A 21,015-nucleotide genomic window follows, 5' to 3' on the forward strand; every position below is an offset into this window, starting at 1 on the left:
TGAACATCAGCAGGAGAGGACTCTTTAAAGTAGAGACACTACATACTGATATACACCTGAACATCAGCAGGAGAGGACTCTTTAAAGTAGAGACACTACATACTGATATACACCTGAACATCAGCAGGAGAGGACTCTTTAAAGTAGAGACACTACATACTGATATACACCTGAACATCAGCAGGAGAGGACTCTTTAAAGTAGAGACACTACTGATATACACCTGAACATCAGAAGGAGAGGACTCTTTAAAGTAGAGACACTACATACTGATATACACCTGAACATCAGCAGGAGAGGACTCTTTAAAGTAGAGACACTACATACTGATATACACCTGAACATCAGCAGGAGAGGACTCTTTAAAGTAGAGACACTACATACTGATGTCATCCTGAAAATGAATGTAATAGGGCCCCTTTAACGTGTTGCAACAAACGTGCAAGCGTGTGATCACACTCAAGTTTGAAAATATGTTTGCAACCCTTAACTTTTTCACATCCCCTCAACAGGTTTCTGTGTCACAAGTCCAGCAAGTTCCCCACACCTCGAGGAACTAAATACTTTAATTTCACCCTTTTTTTAATGAGTCATTCTGGTTGTGGGAGGTTTTTATATCTATAAATGATGTACAAATAATACTCACGGGATTATGACATGACAACTTCCCCACGATCACATGACGATCACATGACAAACCAATGTGATCACCAGGAAATATCACAATGCAAATGAATGTTTGTTTTCCCAGTCATGGATCTGGACACACCAGTTGTATCTTTCTATCTTCTATTTCTTAGGAAGGGTAGTGACTGTTTGAGTTTCAGGGTTCATTTGACAGTGTACATGTCAAGCGTGGTGTCATTTCACATCTGTTTCCTTTTTATTTAAGGAACTGATGTCGCTTACAGAGTTGTAGAGTGGTAGAGCGGTTAGCCTCAGCATGAATGTGTGTGTGAATGCTGAAGTGTAGTTGCCAAAGACTAGAAAAGTTATTAAAAAAAAAATGCAATCCATTTACTTCAGGTACAAATGATCATTAATATGAAAACTCTTCATTGTATTCCTTAATTAAGTCCTAAAAACATTTGTTTTATGTAATTTCATTAACAATTAGTGCCTTAGTGCAGTAGACGTAGTTTATGAAAACTGATGTCTAACAAACAATCTTCTGTATTGATTGTACAAATGATAAAAGCCCAAATCTAGCCTGTTGGTAGTTAGCCTTTCAATTACTATTTTGTGGAGAAACATGTGTAGAAAATGTGCCTTAGAGCTGAGATGTATTTATTTATCTGAATCCTGAGTGTGTGTGTGCAGCTGAAAACTAGCACTTTTTGTGTATATTATATTATATTATATTGCTTAATTTAAACTCAACTTCTTGATTCCGTCCTAAAAGCAATTTGCAAAACGGCACACATCTCGGTGACGTTACCTCGTGAGGATTATTACAATAACATAACCAAAGATGGTGTAAACAATAATTATAAAGTTAATGCTTTTGCTTGCTTTAGTCACCAGAACATCGAACATTTCACTATTTAAAATCATAGAAATAAATACAATTAAATGTATCTGTTACACTTCAAAGCTGTGAAATACAAATTGAGCAAGACTGAAATCTTTGAATTAAAGGATGATTGATATTAGGTTTTAAATTAAAGGTCACCTATCATGCAATTTTTAGGCAATAGCATACTGTCGGTCTCAGATATATACAAATATATAAAAAACATGTCTATGAAGTGTTTTCCTCAAAATACCAAAACGCCATATCATGGATTATCAAGGATTATCTCTGAAACAGTATGGAGCTCAAAGGCTTTCTCTCTTGCCGGTTATACCACAAGGTGAGTTCCTTTTTATTTCCTGCTTCTTCACACACATGCTCTCCAGTACAGGATAGCTCTGAGTGTTAGCGATGCTAATGTAAACACCGACCATATTACGTCCAAAACATTCGGGCATTGTTTCTGATAGCAACGTTTCTGATAGGGCCGTGGGTCCACATTTCAGATATTACGTCATATCGGACGCAAATCTGGATCAGCTCCGTTGTTCCCCCGTTTTTAGAGATTTGGGTACGGAGGAAAAGAGAGAGGGTTTTATTTTCTGACGCTGCGTGAGTTCCCTGATGCACCGGGGACACACATATTGATGTATAAAAGACATCAAAAAGTGCATTTAGCATGATAGGTCCCTTTAAGGGTGAATGTTATTTCAAGGATAATTTAATTGTAGACATTATTAAACCTTATAGAGGAGCAGAGGCAATAGGTCACACTGATTTGGAAGCTGCCCTAAAACCCAATAGAAAGAGGTGTGCTATTAAAAATACAAATCTGCAATAGATTTGGAGTCAGTCACATGACTTGGAAGCTTTTAAACAGAGATTAGACTTTTCAATGAGAAAACCCCTGAATGTTTGTTACAATATTCATAATCACTTACAATAATTATAAAAGAAACGCCCTTTTCCTATAGAAAAGTGTGTGTTTTGAGTTTAGAAACTAATCATTGAGGAATGAATTCCAATTAAGAGAGGTGTGTCCAACTTGTTCAGTATCTGCCACAATTTGGTCACATCAAAAGGGAGCTACTGAAATAAGAATACGATTTCTTAATTATAAAATGCTTATTCATTCAAAAAGATTTCCATATAAAATTGAAAGAAATATATTTCAATCCAATTAAAAAGAGTTGTGCATTTTTAACTAATATGAGCGAGTTGGCACGGAGGGTATTTAAATTAACATTGTCTTTACATCTCACTCAAACAGTCGGTTAGTTGACGGTCCCTAACTAAAAGAGAAGCGCAGTGAATGTCTGTCGTTGTATATCCATCATAAACTAACTTTATAGCGGTGTTGAACCTTTTATCGTTTTTATTATCCATCCGTCTTTTATTATCTCATGGGAGAGACGTGATAAGAAGGGATACAAGGCAATATTCAAAATGAGCCTGCACACATTGCCACGCAACCTATTTCAACTCTCTCGTCGCACAATTACATTATTTATAACATGAAATATGGGATAACTAGATCCATGGGCGTAGGAAGCATCCTGAATGTGGGGGGGACATTTTTAACAGGGGTGTGGGGGCGAAGAAAAATATAGATTTCCTGTATTCTGGTGCATTTTAACAGGTGGTTTGATACTTTTATGTGGCTATACTAGCATGAGGAAAATGATGGGTACATTTTGTAATTTCATCCAGTAGTAAAGGAAGGAAACATATTTGATTATTAATTCAGAGCTGTCTTTGAATTAATAAAAAGCAGTTTAAATGCCCATTTTTTGTACATTTATATACAACAATAAATATTTGTGAGTGCATTGAGAGATATTGTTGTGGAGAGTCATTTATATATAAATCGCAAAATACATTTGTGAATCCTTCTGTGAGCATTTATTAATATTGAGACTGATCTGACTCCATACGGATGTTAAGTTCACCTAGGAATGGTATCATTGACTTAAAGCTCCCATGTCATGCTTTTCCGGTTATTACCCGTCCCCTTGTGTGTTATGAAGGTTTTTATGCATGTAAACGGTGTGCAGAGTCAAAACCCTCAAAGTACACCCTGTAGCGAGTAAAACTCTAACACAGAAAATACCTCCCCAAAACGCCTCGTTGGAGATACGTCATTGTCCATTTGATTCTTCCGGGTACCGCCTGATGTCATGCGGTACCCGGAACGAAATGGATCAATCCCGAAGAGCCGTTACGTTACGTCCGCGGAGCCGTTACGTTAAGCCCCCGCTGATTGGTCCAAATTGACCGATCCACGGACTTCCTCACACACACATCTGTGTGCAGGGAGCAGGCAGCTCAGCTGATTTCTCCTCCCTGGCTGCAGGCTGATAACAGACAGTTGGGATCGCGGCAAAATTCTCTCTGCAGACCCATTCTCTCTGCAGACCCATTCTCTCTGCAGACCCATTCTCACACCGTCTATCAACCTTTTTCTTACTCAATATCAAGCCACACTTATTGTTTTTACTTCGGATGTGAGTTTGTGTGTGCTCAGGATGAGTTTGGCTGTGTTTCGCTATGTATCCTAAACAAGGAAGCAACACCTCCACGGAGCTCAGCGCGATTCACAACGTCCCGACCAATCAGAGCACACTGTGCTCACAGGGAGGGTGGGGGCTGGAGCTTTTGGAGCTACAACGAGCCGTTAAAGGCAAATAGTGAAATTCAGTGAATACAAGTAGTTTACAGAGATGCTGTATGAGAAACCAATGTGAGTTTGGAAAAATGCACAGTATAAATCTATTTTAGTATACCTCAACAATGGAATTATGATCAGTGGAAATGGCCATGACACCTCTCCTTTAAATGTTCAAATAAATGTTGCTCTTCTGTCTATATTGGTCATATGATGCCCCTTGACTGAAATGTTTCCTGTTCAATATCCCCACTGATTTCCTTAAAATCCTGGGATGAGAGTCCACATCACAATTTACTCTCAACTGTCATTTCCCTTTCATCACTCACCTCAGCAATGGACCTCTCTCCACTGTCCCTGTATTCTGCCTCTGACTCACTCTCAAGTGCCTAGATGTCAAGAGAGGTGGTGAAGTGATAATAAATACTGATAAATACTAGTAACCTGGCATTTCGATGCCTTTTCTCATCTAAACTATTCAGTATTTGTATCTCTCTATCATGACATAAAGACGAAACTCCTCTCCAGAAGTGAGACGCCGCCATCACTGTTAACTGATTAACTGCTACCAGCTGATGACTTACTTTCCTCTTCTTTGAAAAAAATGTTCTTATGTCCATGTTGTCTGGGGGAGAAAACATATCAAACCAAGAGATCGTCAGCTTTGATTTTCGCTGTATTAACCATTTCCTGAACATTTGGTATGTGTGCCTTACCTCCGCTACCGGCATCGCTTCATACAACAGATCTGAGCTGTCCAACTATGACATCACTCCTTGAACATGCGCGCGCTATGTGAGAATCTGCCTTGGTACAAAGTAGCAGTGAAAACATGGTACGGAGTTTCATTGATTTGGGCATTCTCTCAATAAGCAAGTGGAATGGATTTAATTTGATAGTGAAGCACTGACACAGCGCTCTACAAAGTGCGGCGAGTGGATAGACCGATTCACGGACTTTCCGCATAGTAAAAGTGGGGGGGTCTAAACTAATCATTTGAAAAAGTGGGGGGGACTTGTCCCACCCTCATATAATGGCTGCGACGCCCATGACTAGATCCCTCATATCCCTCCGCACTCAGGAAATAAAGAAACGTTTTTTCTTTTTATTAATGTTAAATCCTGAGATGGTAGAAGTACTCAGATCTTGTAATAAAAGCAGAAGTAGCCTACACCAATCTGTAAAGTAAAAGGTATTAAATAAATGTAGTGGAGTAAATAATAAGATTAGATAAGATAAGAAGTACTTTATTGATCCCAATTCGGGAAACTTATACATAAATAACAAAACAAAACAAGGCATTGCACATAAGTAGAAACTAGTAGAAATTAACAATACAATAATTCAAACATCTCAAAATATAATTAAAGCAGCATTAAAAAGTATAAAATATACATACAAATCTATAAACTCTGACGATAAAACACTATTGGTTGTAATTTAGACACAATATAAAGTACCTCTAAAGTGCACTTAAAAGTACAGGACTTGAGTAAATGTACTCCTTCCTCTCAGAATGCTGGCGATTTCCATTTGAGTATTCATTGCCTTTAAAAAAATGAATAAATAAAGTATGTCATTTTTAAGATAATCATGTGATTGGTTAATGCTTATTGGGGGGCGGAGCTTATCAATGATCCTGCAGACAAACGCACTACCTCTCTGCACTCACTGCAGCAGTGTGTCCCCGAGCAGAGACTCACACACTTCACAGGAAGAATGCTTCTCTTATTATTTAAACTTTATTTATTATGTTCCCGCCTTCACACTTTGACCGAGGCGACCTCACAGCCTGCAGCCAGGATGACCTTCACTCTCAGAGGTAGGAAACCCTCCGCATCCTCTTCCCTGCACGCATGGGACCGCGTTTAATATCTCGGGGATAAAACAGACAAGAGGACAAGGGACATGTTTAATATTTGAAGAAGGAGCAGGTTTGTCCTCCATGTTAATCTGAAACACACAGCGATCACAAGACAGTCATTAGAGAGCTGCTTCAATCTCTAAAGTGATTCTCTGGCGCCAAATTCAGAGGATTCATGCAGATTTAGTCACTAGGATTTAATTTAAGAGGAAACTGTGTTTATAGAGGAACTACATTTATATATGCAGAGCTGGAGAAGTACTCAGATCTTGTACTTGAGTAAAAGTAGAAGTACTCAGGTCTTGTACTTGAGTAAAAGTAGAAGTACTCAGATCTTGTACTTGAGTAAAAGTAGAAGTACCAGAGTGTAGGAATACTCTGTTACAGTAAAAGTCCTGCATTCAAAATGTTCCTCAAGTAAAAGTAGAAAAGTATTCTCATCAAAATATAGTTAAAGTAGCGACAGTAAAAGTAGTCATTGTGCAGATTGGTCCATTTCAGAATAATATATATGATATGTTTTATAATGATTGATCATGAAAGTGTTCTCAAAGCTGGTAAAGGTGCAGCTAGTTTGAATGACTTTGTATACTGCAGGGTAGCTTGTGAATTTACTCCAGGTGGAACTAAAGTCTGATTTAACACTTGATTATATTTCACATCATTCATCCACATCTGTGAAGTAACTAAAGGTATTAAATACATGTAGTGGAGTAAAAGTACACCATTTACCTCTGAACTGTAGTGGGGTAGAAGTACAAAGTATAGCCTACAATGGAAATACTCTAGTAAAGTACAAGTACTTCAAAAGTATACTTAAGTAAATGTACTTAGTTACTTTACTTTGTAGTATCTGGATAAATTGTCTTGTATTGTCTCCCATGGGAGAATTGCTGCATCACGAACAGACATCACATCGGTCTTTGTCCATTGTAGTAATACAAATACAATTAGGCTAGGATACCGGATAAAGTTAGCAACACACGTTAACCATGAACAGCTATTAATCCGTTCTCCTAATGTTATTTCATCCAACGTTGTGGAATTAGAGAAAAAGGGCTTCTAAACGTGATTTTTTTGTGGGGTGGAGGAATATAATATTAGTTCAATATAACATTGGGGCGTGTGATTGTAATGAGTGGAGGTGGAGAAATTACGATCTCCATTTTGGAGTAGACCTACAAACTAGTATAATAAAGTTAACGTTACACAATAATAAGGAAGAGAGCTATTTGTGTGATACATCGCTATTGATATTAATTTCGAGTGCATATTTGAGACTTCCAAACAGTAAACAACGTAATTTATGGGTGAGTGTTTTTAGTGTATTCTGTTGATTATTACCTGTCAACTGGAGAAAAACGCTGGCACTGGAGAAAAACGATGAATGCAATATTTGTTGAGGAAATATCCGTCTGAAGCGAAGTGGTGGAGCAACATTTCCACTCACTGTTTAATGTATACTAAGGTGTGTTCAAGGATTATGTATCCTTTAATATTTTGTGTTGCAGAGACCGCAATGAAGAGGTTTCCTCTCCTCGGACACCATGCACCTGCAGGGGTTGTTCTGGAAAAAGAGCCGAACACGGTCATATCTGCTGAACAGAAACACCTGAAATCATTCAACTTCCAAAACCCTCGCAAGGTAACATCTCTGACACTGTTTTAAGGACATTAAGTAAATATCTGCAATCGAGTAACACATGGCATGAGTTTATAGGGATGCACAAGAGTCCAAGAGTCCTAATTAAAAGCATTTAAGCGTACAATAATTCACTATTTTCAACTAAAATATCACTCACATTAATGCATTATCCACATACAACCTACACGTTGAAATGTAAGCTTTAGCCCCTTCATGTTACACACATTTATACAAACAGTATCATACAATAAATGACATAAAAGTGTAAAAATGACTGACGCCACAATGCATTCTCTTCTCCTCCCAGACTCCAGTGGAAATACATGTACCGTGGACAGAGTGCAACAAAAGTGATCCTCAGCAGACACTGAAAGCGGTACAAAAAATGAAAGCAAAAAGCAGACTGTTAAACGTTGGGGGGATTGGATTGTAAAACCACAAATACTCTTTTCATTTAGGATTGCAGCTTTAACATTTATCTTGTCCAGAAGATGGAAGCTAACAAGTTGTTCCTGTGTGGAACCGATGAGGAGAGAACGGCATGCTGTGATATGGTGAGGTTCTGCAGAGAGTATGGTCCTGAGACGGGAGTGACATCACTATGTAACACTCACGCTCCATCACATTGTACGTGATACGCTAAGGGGCGGGACATCTCTAAGTGGGAGAGGACTCTTTAAAGTAGAGACACTACATACTGATATACACCTGAACATCAGCAGGAGAGGACTCTTTAAAGTAGAGACACTACATACTGATATACACCTGAACATCATCAGGAGAGGACTCTTTAAAGTAGAGACACTACATACTGATATACACCTGGACATCAGCAGGAGAGGACTCTTTAAAGTAGAGACACTACATACTGATATACACCTGAACATCAGCAGGAGAGGACTCTTTAAAGTAGAGACACTACATACTGATATACACCTGAACATCAGCAGGAGAGGACTATTTAAAGTAGAGACTCTACATACTGATATATACCTGGACATCTGCAGGAGAGGACTCTTTAAAGTAGAGACACTACACACTGATATACACCTGAACATCAGCAGGAGAGGACTCTTTAAAGTAGAGACACTACATACTGATATATACCTGGACATCTGCAGGAGAGGACTCTTTAAAGTAGAGACTCTACATACTGATATACACCTGAACATCAGAAGGAGAGGACTCTTTAAAGTAGAGACACTACATACTGATATACACCTGAACATCAGCAGGAGATGACTCTTTAAAGTAGAGACACTACATACTGATATACACCTGAACATCAGCAGGAGAGGACTCTTTAAAGTAGAGACACTACATACTGATATACACCTGAACATCAGCAGGAGAGGACTCTTTAAAGTAGAGACTACATACTGATATACACCTGAACATCAGCAGGAGAGGACTCTTTAAAGTAGAGACACTACATACTGATATACACCTGAACATGTACATAATATGCCCTCTTTAAGGAACATATGCATCTTGCAGCTTTCACACATAACCTGGTAAAACTAGAATAAGGCGGTAAGACCAGCAGCACAATAGGTCCTCTTTAAAATAGGTAAGATATAATGAACACAGACACATTACAATATAAGATAATTACATTTCAGATTACAGTTACAGATTAAACTTTAAGAAGTCCCAAGACTTTTAGTGTATTTAAGTTTTTTGATATTTCAATATTTGATGTTGTTGACTCCCTGATAACACAGATTTTTGTAGTGTGACTTATCTCATTCAATACACTAAAGCTGGTTGATTTAATATGTCACACAGTCAGTCGTTAAGCACATTATACAATAAACATGCATTGTGTAAAAGCTTCAGGCGGCCATCGCTGGGAGAGCTTCACTTCTCATGTGTCACTTCTTCTTCTGTGTTTGTCTCACGAAAAAGTAAATTAACTTCTGCTTTTATTTCCCTGTGAGATGCACCAGCTTTTGTTAATTTGGTAGACTAAATCTCTAATAATAATAACATCTGTTTCGCACAATGTTTTCTGTCTGTTTTCCTGTAGGATTTATCACAGAAGCCACCCAGGTGCATGTCCTCTGCAAACATCCAGAACATAAAAAATAGTATACAGGGTTTCATCATAAAGGAAGGAGAACCAGCCGCTCTCGTGGGTGAGTTTCCGTACACAAAGTGTCTCTGCTTTCTGAGTTCCTAAACGGTATTTAGTTTATTTATGCATATTTGGTACTTCTAGTTAAAGGGGACCTATCATGCAAAATGCACTTGTGTACGTCTTTTATACATGAATATGTGTCCCCGGTGTTCCAGGGAACTCACCAAGTGTCAGAAAACACAACCCTCTCTATTTTCCTCCATACCCAAATCTCTAAAAAAGGGGCTGCAACGGATCTGATAAAAACTGATCCAGATTTGAACACTGTCCTGACGTCAGGACGGTGGCGCTACGGCTATTGGGCCAACTCCACCAATCAGGAGGAGACAGCCACGGCCATTGCCGTTCGAAAGCGCTGGAGACGCTGTAGTACATATGCCAGGCCAGTAGATGGTGCTGTTCTCACAGAATCTGCCCTTGCAGAGCTAAAAAAGTGCACATTGAGTGAAATGAGGCACGGCTAAAATGCATGATCTGTTTGGTATTTTGAAGGAAAAAAAAGTATAAATATGCCTTATATAGGTATGGTCCTACACTATATTATTCAAATATAGCATGGGATATTGCTTCTTTTAAGTAATGCTTAAATATCTTAATACTTCTTTCACCACTGATACAGATATAAGATGCGATATGATACGAGTACAAATATTAAGACACGATACAAGGAAAACAAGCTTTACATAACATCACGATTATCCTTTTTAATATTCACTCTACACTCCCTTTTTGTCAGAGGACAGATAGTATGTTTACCAAATCTCGAGAAAATGCATCCAAATGTACAAAAAAGCAGAATGTACAGTCAATGTTGGCACTGGAGGAAAACGGTGAACGTGAAACATTTAATGCAATATTTGTTGAGAAATATCTGTCTGTACCAAAGTGGTGGAGCAACACTTCCACCCACTGTGTAATGTATACACTAAGATATGTTCAATGACAGTTTGACCTTTGCACACCCATTGTCTATCCTCCAATATTTGTTATTGGAGAGGGTGCAATGAAAAGGTCTCCACTCCTCGGACACCATGTTATCTACACTCATTTCACCACTGATACCGATACGATATGATACGAGGACAAATATTAGGACACGATACAAGGAAAACAAACATCACGATGGTACTTTTTAATATTCACTCCACACTCCCTCTGTCTTCACAGTCCTATTAAATCTTCTAAACAAGTCTTGCTTATCAGAAAGCAGTTTTTCATACAGGAGAGACTGCATGTCATTTAAAAAGGGCATCTGATGCAAACCAAAAGCCCCTCGATGGTGCTGTGATATCCTTCTTGTGTGTTTGCAGAATCAGCAGAGAGTAACCTCTACGTCACATACTCTGGATCTAAAGGAGATGTTGGCATCCACAGGTTAGAGAGGTACAGAGTTGGACCCACGATGCACGATAGAGGTAGATGCTTGGAGATGTTGGGTTCATTAAATGATGTTAACCCAGATTATAGAGACTCATATTGACTTTGCGTCTTCAGAGCAGCACTTTGTGGGTTTGGTGCCCAGCAGACGGAGAGACGACCCCCTTCAGGGCAAAGTGTTCGGCTTCTATAAGGAGAAAAACAAAGATCCAGGCCTGTACAGTGACATGTGGATCCCCTTTGTGACCCGAGTGTGCATGGTAAGACCGGCAGGACTAAATAATAAGGATTGCATATTTAATTTGTAATGTTTGAAGCTAGATTTCAAGAATAGAAACACTCTTTTAGAAGCAGGTATGTGCACAAAATAGCTTGGGTTGAAATTGAAGCCATAGAGAGTGTTGAGATCAGTGGTCGTGAAGAGGATGTTGATTGAACTTGTAAAGTCCTAATTTCCTGTGAAACTACTTGCAGTTTAGATACCTCAAAATATATCCTCTCTCTTACTGTGTCATGTTTAAAAATGTCCTGTAAAAACTGAATTCGGGGAAGTATTGTCTCCTAAATACAGTACGCTAGAATTGCAATAAATGGTCAGTCAGAGGACATTTTTGTTACTTCTGCCCGCTGGAAATAACCTGTTGAGATCTTTTTTCCCAGTCAAACTATATTTTAATATTGTTGTTATGTTTTCCTCTTGTTCTGTAAGGCACTTTGCTTTGTGCATGAAAGGTGCTATACAAATAAAGTGTATTATTATTATTATTATTATATTCATTATAGGGCTGCACGATATTGGAAAAAACTGACATTGCGATATTTTCTTCCCCTGCGATATGAAAAAATACAGGAATTGAAGAAAAGACCGTTTTTTTTGTCCGCAAACCATCTTTTCTTGAACTCTAATGCTATACAATTGGTATTTTTCTAACTATATTTAACCGGATGAAGGATTTCAGTCACGGACGTCTGGAGCTTAAGTTATGAAATTACTTTATTCAGTGTTTTTACCTTTAATCACCGGGTCCGTTTGCTTTGGAGATTTGGTTGTGATTGGTGGTTTGCTGACAGAGCCTGCATGTCACTCACTCAAGTGCCTCTGACATGAGAGCTGCGCGAGTTTTCCTTTTGTAGCAAGCAGCAAAATAATTGTAACATCACGTGTTTGAGTTAATTTGCCTACTTAATATCGCACGTCGTAAAAAAAAAAAACCTCCTGCGATGTGAATATCGTGATTATTGCCACGACACGATATATCGTGCAGCCCTAATTCATTATATATGCTCCAAATGACTCATTGCATGTGAATTTTGATCGAGTAATCAATGCATTTTCTTCCAGGGAGATCGTGGCGGTCCGAAGAACTTGCTGCAGTTCAGCTGGACGTCCCAGATGAACGCTCGGCTGTTCTGCGGAGAGCCTGAGAGCCGAAGACATTTCTCTGAGCTGGTGGATGTAGCTACTGTGGAGAAAGAGCAGTGGGAGGACACCAGAGTCTATGCACTCTTCAGAAATGAATGGTAGGAACCCGTTATCATGCATTCAAGTGAGGGATAAGGCAAGTTTATTTATACAGCACCTTTCAACACAAGGCAATTCAAAGTGCTTTACAAAAATGAAAGACATTAAGAAACATATTATAAAATGGCATTTAAAAACACTCATATAAAAGCAAAGATAATAAAACATGAATAACAAAGGCAAAGGTGTGAGAAACACACATCTGAAATGTTTAGCTCTGACTCTCAATCATTGCTCACTTTTCTATGACCTCACTTTCTTTCTACTTTCTTGTTTAACTTATCCTTTAGTTATTTCAAGTGTGTCATGCTAAACGAACGCCCCTTTGGAAAGTTATAATCTTTTTCCTGACATACAATCCAAAATTACGTTTTGGTAAGTTTTTAGGGAAATGTTGTAATATTGCAACGTTGGCCTAAGGTGGGAGCAGAATTTCTGTATTTCTACTCACATTGTCTGAATAAATATATTGAACAACTAAGGGTTCATTTGCAGGATTGATTGCTTACTTAGCCCTATATCAGTATATAGCATGAATAATAATCACACATCACTCATATTTGTTATGAATAATCATTTATCATTTATTAAATAGTAAGTCGCTTTGGATAAAAGCGTCAGCTAAATGCAATTTATGAAAGCCTCACTCAGGATTTTTTTAACAAGTGTTTTTATTGCTCTTGGGGCATTAAAAACAAGATTTTAACTTTAGTTTTTTATATAATATCTGCATTTTCTCTTGTGAAAAACTAAGTCTTAGTTTGGCCATAGTTATTTAATATATAGCGCCATCTCCTGGTTAAATCCTGAAATTGAAAATCTGGCAACGCCCTCTTGGAAAATAGTGGGAGGGCTTAACATTCCCAGATACTGGTCTTTGGCAGGTCTTAGGCAGGTAACTGGCTGGTAGTAGGCAGGAAGCTGTATGCTGGAGTCTGAAATAAGATGCTCCATCTGTATGCACAAAAGAGTTTCTTGGTTAGTTCCTTTTTCCTAATCTTGGTTTCTGTTCTTTATTAAGGCTCCATGGCAGCGCATCATTACTACATTAAACACACAACCTGTTATATTCTAAAACCATAATAAAAACTAGTGTTGTGCAGTGGTGAAACAGCGTGGCATTATGGGAGTTGTAGTCTTCAGCTTCTCATGCTTAAGTGGATACGCCGACATTACAGGAGACCGTGATGAACGTACTGTTACCAGAGATGGGGTCGTTACTAAAAAAAAAGTAATATATTACATATTACATATTACTTTAAAAAAAAAGTAATGTATGCTCAGCTGTCTCACAACTTTTAACTGACCTCCCACAGTTCCCTGTTGCTGCAGATGTGTGTGTGTGTGTGTGTGTGTGTATCAGCTGATGAGTGTGTGTGTGTGTCTGCAGGGGGATGAGTGCCGTGTGTGTCTACACCATAAAAGACATTGAACGCATCTTCACAACGTCCACATTTAAAGGCAAAGTCCCCCAACCCGGCAGGTCCAGAGAGGTATGTGTCAACAACAACTGAAATAATAACTTTAAGAAATAGTTCCCGGTATCATTATAGCTGCTAGCTTATCACTAAAATTGAAGAGCCAGCTTTTGTCTTCTTCTGTCTGAAATCTAGAAACTAAATCCTACTTTACTTAAAAAAAACGGCCACATTTTGCATCAGAAAGCTACCGTGCAGCGAAGCATACCAACAGTAGGTGGACCGTCATTAAACATGTGCCATGACATCATATTTCCCCTTCAGTGTGTCCCGGACAGCACAACGATTCCCATGGACGTCCTGAACAAGATCAAGGAGAACTCGGAGATGGAGGACTGGGTTCGGCCCGTCGATAACTCCGGTCCGATTCTCTTTAATCATCACAACTACACACACATCTACGTTGACAACTCTCAGAACAACAGGAGCGACAAACACACCGTGCTCTACCTCTCTCTACGTGAGTAATGTACATCTCTCAGAGAGAGAGAGAGAGAGAGAGAGAGAGAGAGAGAGAGAGAGAGAGAGAGAAGAGAAAGAGAAGGAGAGTAGATATAGAGAGAGAAGAGATAGAGAGAGAGCGGCTCTCGTCGATATATATCTCTCTAGCTCTATTCCTCTCTCTCGATCTCTCCTCGCTCCTCTCCTCTCCTCTTCCGTCTCTCGCCTCTCTCTCTCTCTCCTGCTCGCTCTCTTCTCTTCTCTCTCTTACTCCCCTCTCTCTCGCGATCTCTCTCTCGCTCGGCTCTCTCCTCTCTCTCGCGCTCTCTCTCTCTCTCTCTCTCTCCTCCTCTCTCCTGCTCTCCTCTCTGCCTCTCTCGTCTCTCTCTCTCCGCTCTCGCTCGCTCTCTCGTCTCTCTGATGCTCTCTAAGTGCGCTCTTCTCCTCTGCCCCTCTCGCTCTGCGCTGTTTTTTTTTAAAAAACACTTTTATTTATATTTTCACCAAACAATTAAAAACTATTTTCTTATATACATTGAGAGAAGAATTCCCCTTTTTTCCTCACACAAAAACAGAGTTAAAAAGCCAAGCTCCTCCCCCACCACCGAGCACACAGCTGTAGTGAAACACACCACGGTTTAAAAACTCTTCCATACTTTTCATCAGACAGTGAAATCTAAAATCTACTCTCACTCGTGCCTTTACCAAAGATAAAAACATGTTAGTTAGTTGCTGACCTGCTGTACTGTTTCACTTTGTTCTTCCTGCTTTTGTAAATTGATATTTTTGCCTGCCCCACAATAAAATTCAAACAGTTTCCCCACTTCCCTGCATTCTGTTTCTTGTAGCCAGCAACCAAAAAATAAAAGCAGTCTCTCTGTAAAAACCTCCCACAGTCTAAAAACACAGTTTTTAAAACATTAAAAAGAGGCTTCAGTCTGTGACAGAGTCCAGGTAGCAGTGAGTGATCGTCCTCTGTCGGTGCAGAACGGACACTCGGAGGACACGGTGGGGTTTATTTTCGACACAAAGGCGTTAACGCCCAGGGCCCCGTGGAGGATCCTCCACTGCAGGTCTCCTGACCGCTTGTTCAGTGGAGGTTTGTAGAAGAGCCTCCATATAGGTTCACAGCCCCCCGGGACGTTAAGCCTCTGTTTCCACACCGTGTCTCTCCTCTCACTTAGTTTCTGTTTGTTCAGGGCCAGAGTGCAGAGTCTATAAAAACCTTTTCCATTCTGCATGTGAATGTCTGAATGAGTTCTGGGTTCTAGTCCATCCTGGTCTGCTAAAATCCCAATGTCTGGAAAAGGGTCCCCTTCGTCAGGGGTTTCCTTCCTGTTAGAATACTCCCGCAGCATCTCCATCTCATCGTCAGTTAGCCTTTTAGTCCACTCGTTCAGGATGGTTCTGGTGTGGCGGGCCGACTTCAGGCCGAGCAGAGAGGCCACGGCCTCGGTGTTGTGGAGTCCAGGACCTGCAGCATCCACGATGTTCCTCAGCTTCACGACCCCAACGGACCGAAGTCTCTCAGTAAGTGCAGGTCTGCTGCTGTCCTGGACGTCCAGCCGGGCCCCCCCACACCAGAGGCTCTTCCAGGAGCCAGAACAGAGATGCTGCGGGACCCACTCTGGCCCATTTAAAAAGTGTCCATACTTTAAAAAGTCCTTTGTAAAACGGAGGCAAAACACACACACGAGTAAAATCACAGTTTGTTAAAAACAATGACGCATCCAAAACCCAGGCCTGCTACCCCCCTTAAAATGGTGCTGGCTACCGGCCTCCAGACGACATCATCGTTTCCTGTCAGGTATCTTTGTAAAAACTGTAGTTTAAAAGCAGCTGCTCGACTCTCTAGGTGCACCAACCCTTGCCCCCCCTCTTCCTTTGGTAGGTACAGCGTGCATTGAGGAACCCAGTGCAACTTATCCCAAAAGAAATTTAAAATAATAATTTGCAACTTCTTTAAAAGACCAGCAGGGGGTTCCACACACTTGAGCTTATGCCAGAGGCTGGATGCTATCAGGTTGTTGATGACCAGCACCCTGCCTCTGTAGGACATGTGGGGAAGTAACCAACGCCACTTGTTTAGTTTCCCCTCCACCTTTTCTAGAACTCCTTCCCAGTTTTTCCCCAGTGTGCCCTCATCTCCAAGATGGACCCCCAAATACTTGATGCCACCCCTCTTCCAAGTCAACCCACCTGGGAGTTGAGGGAGGCCACCAGTCCACTCCCCCACTGCAAGGGCCTCACTTTTGGCCCAGTTGACCTTTGCAGAGGAGAGCTTTTGAAAAGTATCCACTACCTGCCCTAGCTTTAAAACATCCTGTTGATTTTTTATAAAAACAATGATGTCGTCTGCATAGGCCGATAAAATAAAACGTGTATCAAAACCAGATAAAAACAGGCCCTCATTAAAAGAGCGGATATTGTGTAGCATGGGCTCTATTGCTAGTGTGTACAACATACCTGACATCGAGCAGCCTTGTCTTATGCCCCTGGTCACATTAAAAGGTCTAGACAGACCGCCATTTATCTTAAGCACACTCTCAATGTTCACATACATCACCTTTATCATGGCGATGAAGCCCGGGCTGAGGCCGAACCTCTCCAACACCTTCCACAGGTAACGGTGCTCAACCCGGTCGAAAGCCTTTTCCTGGTCCAATGAAACCAGACCAGTGTCGAAACCCAATGAACCAGAGACTTCCAAAATATCTCGAATTAGTGACACATTGTCAACAATTGACCTGCCGGGCACACAGTAGGTCTGGGTCCGGTCTACCACCTGGTCCATCACCTTCCTCAGCCTGGAGGACAGGGCCCTGGACAGCAGCTTGTAGTCGGTGCACAGCAGAGAGATGGGCCTCCAGTTCTTTATTTCTTGTAGGTCACCTTTTTTCGGAAGGAGGGTTAAAACAGCTCTTCTGCAGCTCAGAGGGAGTAAAGAGTCATTAAAACTTTCATTAAAAAGGTCCATTAGATCCTCTTTAAAAAGTCCCAAAATGTCTTGTAAAACTCTGGGGGGAGGCCATCTATTCCAGGGGCCTTCCCCCCCTGCATGCTCTTGAGTGCTGCACACAGTTCCTCCTCAGTCAGGGGCCCGTCCAGCTCTTTTTTCGTCTCTTCAGAGACTGTTGGTAGGCCCCTGCAGAACAGATTAAAACCTCCCTCATCTTCGGTGTACTGACTGGTGAAGAGGTCGCAGTAAAAGTCCACCGCTCTCTGCCGGATCTGGCTGTTTCCTGTCAGCTGCTGTCCTCCTGCTGACTTCAGAGCGTGGATCAGCCTGCCCTGCCCGTTCTTCTTCTCCAGACTGAAGAAGTATTTTGTTGGTGAATCCATCAGGGAAGCGCTCTGGAATCGGGACCGGACCAGCGCCCCCTGTGCTCTGGAACCCAGCAGATCTGCCAAAATGGCTTTTTTAGATTTTAGGTCTTCAATACAACCTGGATTTCCTGTGGACTCTGCATAGCTCTGCAGTTCCACTATTTCCATCTCCAGATCTCTCATAGACTTGGTGATGTCACGAGAAACATTGAGAGTGTACTGAAGACAAAGCTGCTTGATGTTGGCTTTCCCACAATCCCACCACTGCTTCAATGAGTTAAAATCCCCCTTCCTTTCTCTAAAACCTTTCCAAAAAATAAATAAAAACCTCTCTAAAATGTGTATCTAAAAGCAGAGCAGTGTTAAAATGCCAATACGCAGATTTGCTTTTTATGTTGGCAATAAAAACATCACACAATACAAGGGAGTGGTCAGAGAAACCAACAGGCAATATAGCACACTTTTAAAAACATTCAAATGGTGCTTAAAACAGTAAAACCTGTCTAGCCTAGCCATTGATAAAAGGTTCTCCCTAGAGTGGACCCATGTGTACTGTCTGTGATGTGTGTGATGCTCTCTCCATATGTCTGATAGGCTATGTGTTGCTATTAACTATGTCATGGCTCTTTTGGATGCAGCATGAGGTTCCCTATGGTTCCTATCTAACTCGTCGTTCTGTGTGCAGTTAAAATCTCCCCCTAAAAATAAAACTCTTCTGGTTCACACTCACTTAAAACAGCGCTGAGCTCGTTTAAAAACTGAACTCTGGCAGGACCTGAATTAGGAGCGTATACATTGATAAAAACCAGATTAAAAAGCTCAAAGTTAGCTCTCACCACCAACAGTCTGCCCTTTATTCTTTCCTCCACTGTGTGGGACTTGGGGATAAAATCTTTAGCAAACAGGACTGCCACTCCTGCACTGGTGCTGCTAAGACCACTTAAAACCACCTCCCCATCCCACTCCCTCCTCCAGTCTGTCCCGTTTAAAGTGTCGCTGTGCGTTTCTTGTAGCATTGCTACATTGACCTTTTTTATTTTTAAAAGCTCATAAACACAAGCCCTCTTCCCCACATCCCTAGCTCCATTGACATTTAAAGTGCAGACTTTAAAATCACTCATTAAAAAGGATGTGAGGAGAGACACACCGCTTAAAAACAACACGTACGTAAAACCCAGCATACTAAGTGCCGTACATGTTATTTTCCTCTTCATTTAAAATCTCTTTCTGTATCTTCATTTTCAGGACCTTCAAACGAAAACATTCCCTTTCAGTGAAGAGATGCATCTGAGCTTTAACAGACTGCACAAACAAGCTCTTGTCTGCAAAAAACTCTTCTATTTTTACTCGTCTCTTGTTTTTAGTTTTTCTAAGAAATTCTTTAATTTGCTCCACTTTAAAAAATGGACTTTCCAATTGTGAGTCGGTGAGAGGCTGGCTGGCCTCAGCACAGTCCTCTTCATCCTCATCTTCTTCATCCTCCATCAAATCTTCCTCACTTTCCTCCTCCTCTGCCTCCTTCACCTCCTCTTCCTCCACCACCATTTCCTCCTCTCTCTCCCCCTCCTCTTTCTCCCCCTCCTCACTCACTGCCACTTTCTTGGCCTGAGAGCTATTCTCTTTCTCTTTTTGTTTTCTTTTTTTTGTAGAAACTTGAGCTTCCATGTTTTTTTTTAATGCAGCAGATGCAGAGAGTTCTGCCGTTTCCACTCTTTTTTTAGGGACGACCTTTTGTCCCACATCAACACAAAGGTCGCTTTTTTTATTATTTTCCCCATTAATCTTTTTTTCCCCAGAATTTCCTCAACCTGCTCCGGGGGCTTTGAGGGACTCTCAGCCCGCTTTGGGGGCTTTGAGGAACCCTCACCCTGCTTTGGGGGCTTTGAGGGACTCTCAGCCCGCGCTGGGGGCTTTGAGGAACCCTCACCCTGCTTTGGGGGCTTTGAGGAACCCTCACCCTGCTTTGGGGGCTTTGAGGGACTCTCAGCCCGCTCTGGGGGCTTTGAGGAACCCTCACCCTGCTTTGGGGGCTTTGAGGGACTCTCAGCCCGCTTTGGGGGCTTTGAGGAACCCTCACCCTGCTCCGGGGGCCGCTCAGTGGGGTTTCCCGCTGCAGTCATTACATCAGGAGTCTCTTCTGGAGTTTTCTCCTGTTTTTCATTTTTTTCCTCCTCTCCCTGTTTTTCATTTTTTTCCTCCTCCCCCTGTTTTTTTTTTTTCCCCGGACACGCTCTGGCCAAATGCCCCTCCTCCCCGCATCCGAAGCACTTGGCAGTCCCCGAGTTTACAAACAAAACATAATTAAAATCATCCATTCTCAGACTTAGCACCAGATTGAGTTCCTCGTCTCTCTTATTGAGGATCATGAGGACACTTCTCCTGTGAGACACAACATGTTTTAGCAGTGGAGATCTGCAGCCCGAGGACAGCTTCCTGATGGAGGACACTATCTTCCCGTGCTTAGACAGCTCTCTCACCAGGAAGTCATCCCGTATGAACGGCGGGATATTTGAGACTGTTACCCTTGTAGCAGGAGTGGTTAGTGGAGACACGGAAATGAACGTGTCGTTAACAACGATCCCGGTCTCCACCACCTTGTTCGCTTTATCCTCTGTGTCCACAAATATCACCACCCCGCCGTTCATCCGAGCCGCAGATCTGATGCTGCTGTGCCCCACTAAGGCCCCCACAGCCAGGCTGCACTCCTCCACCGAGCACGGTGTCATCGGAGAAATTTTAAAACCATGTTTGCGGCTCAGCCGGGCATAATCCATGCCGCAGCTGCGTCACAAACACACACACACAAACAAACAAACCACACCACCACGCCCAAACCACTAGAAAACACCAACAATAAAACGTTTAACCATGTACACAATACACACAACTTACAACATAAAACAATAAATATGTTAGTAGAAAAACGTGTGAAAAGTTAGTAACTCACTCACACCACGCTCCTCCGACCGTTCCTCACCACCTCACTCAGAGAGAGAGAGAGAGAGAGAGAGAGAGAGAGAGAGGAGAAGGATAGAGAAGAGAG

At 41.3% G+C, this 21,015-nt stretch overlaps 1 protein-coding gene across 1 annotated transcript; it reads left to right on the forward strand.

Moving 5' to 3' along the window:
- Nucleotides 1-5,851: 5,851 nt before the first annotated feature.
- On the forward strand, nucleotides 5,852-14,664 carry LOC117497012 (semaphorin-7A-like; the record flags this gene model as incomplete). The annotated part of the gene is given in 10 exon segments (XM_034148898.1): nucleotides 5,852-6,000; nucleotides 7,554-7,687; nucleotides 7,995-8,063; nucleotides 8,146-8,241; nucleotides 9,717-9,825; nucleotides 11,138-11,242; nucleotides 11,322-11,464; nucleotides 12,547-12,725; nucleotides 14,117-14,219; nucleotides 14,469-14,664. Coding segments are annotated over 10 exon segments (1,237 nt in total), but the record flags the coding sequence as incomplete, so codon positions are not given.
- Nucleotides 14,665-21,015: the final 6,351 nt, after the last annotated feature.

This window comes from Trematomus bernacchii, unplaced genomic scaffold, assembly GCF_902827165.1.
Source record: "Trematomus bernacchii unplaced genomic scaffold, fTreBer1.1, whole genome shotgun sequence".
Taxonomy (NCBI): domain Eukaryota; kingdom Metazoa; phylum Chordata; class Actinopteri; order Perciformes; family Nototheniidae; genus Trematomus; species Trematomus bernacchii.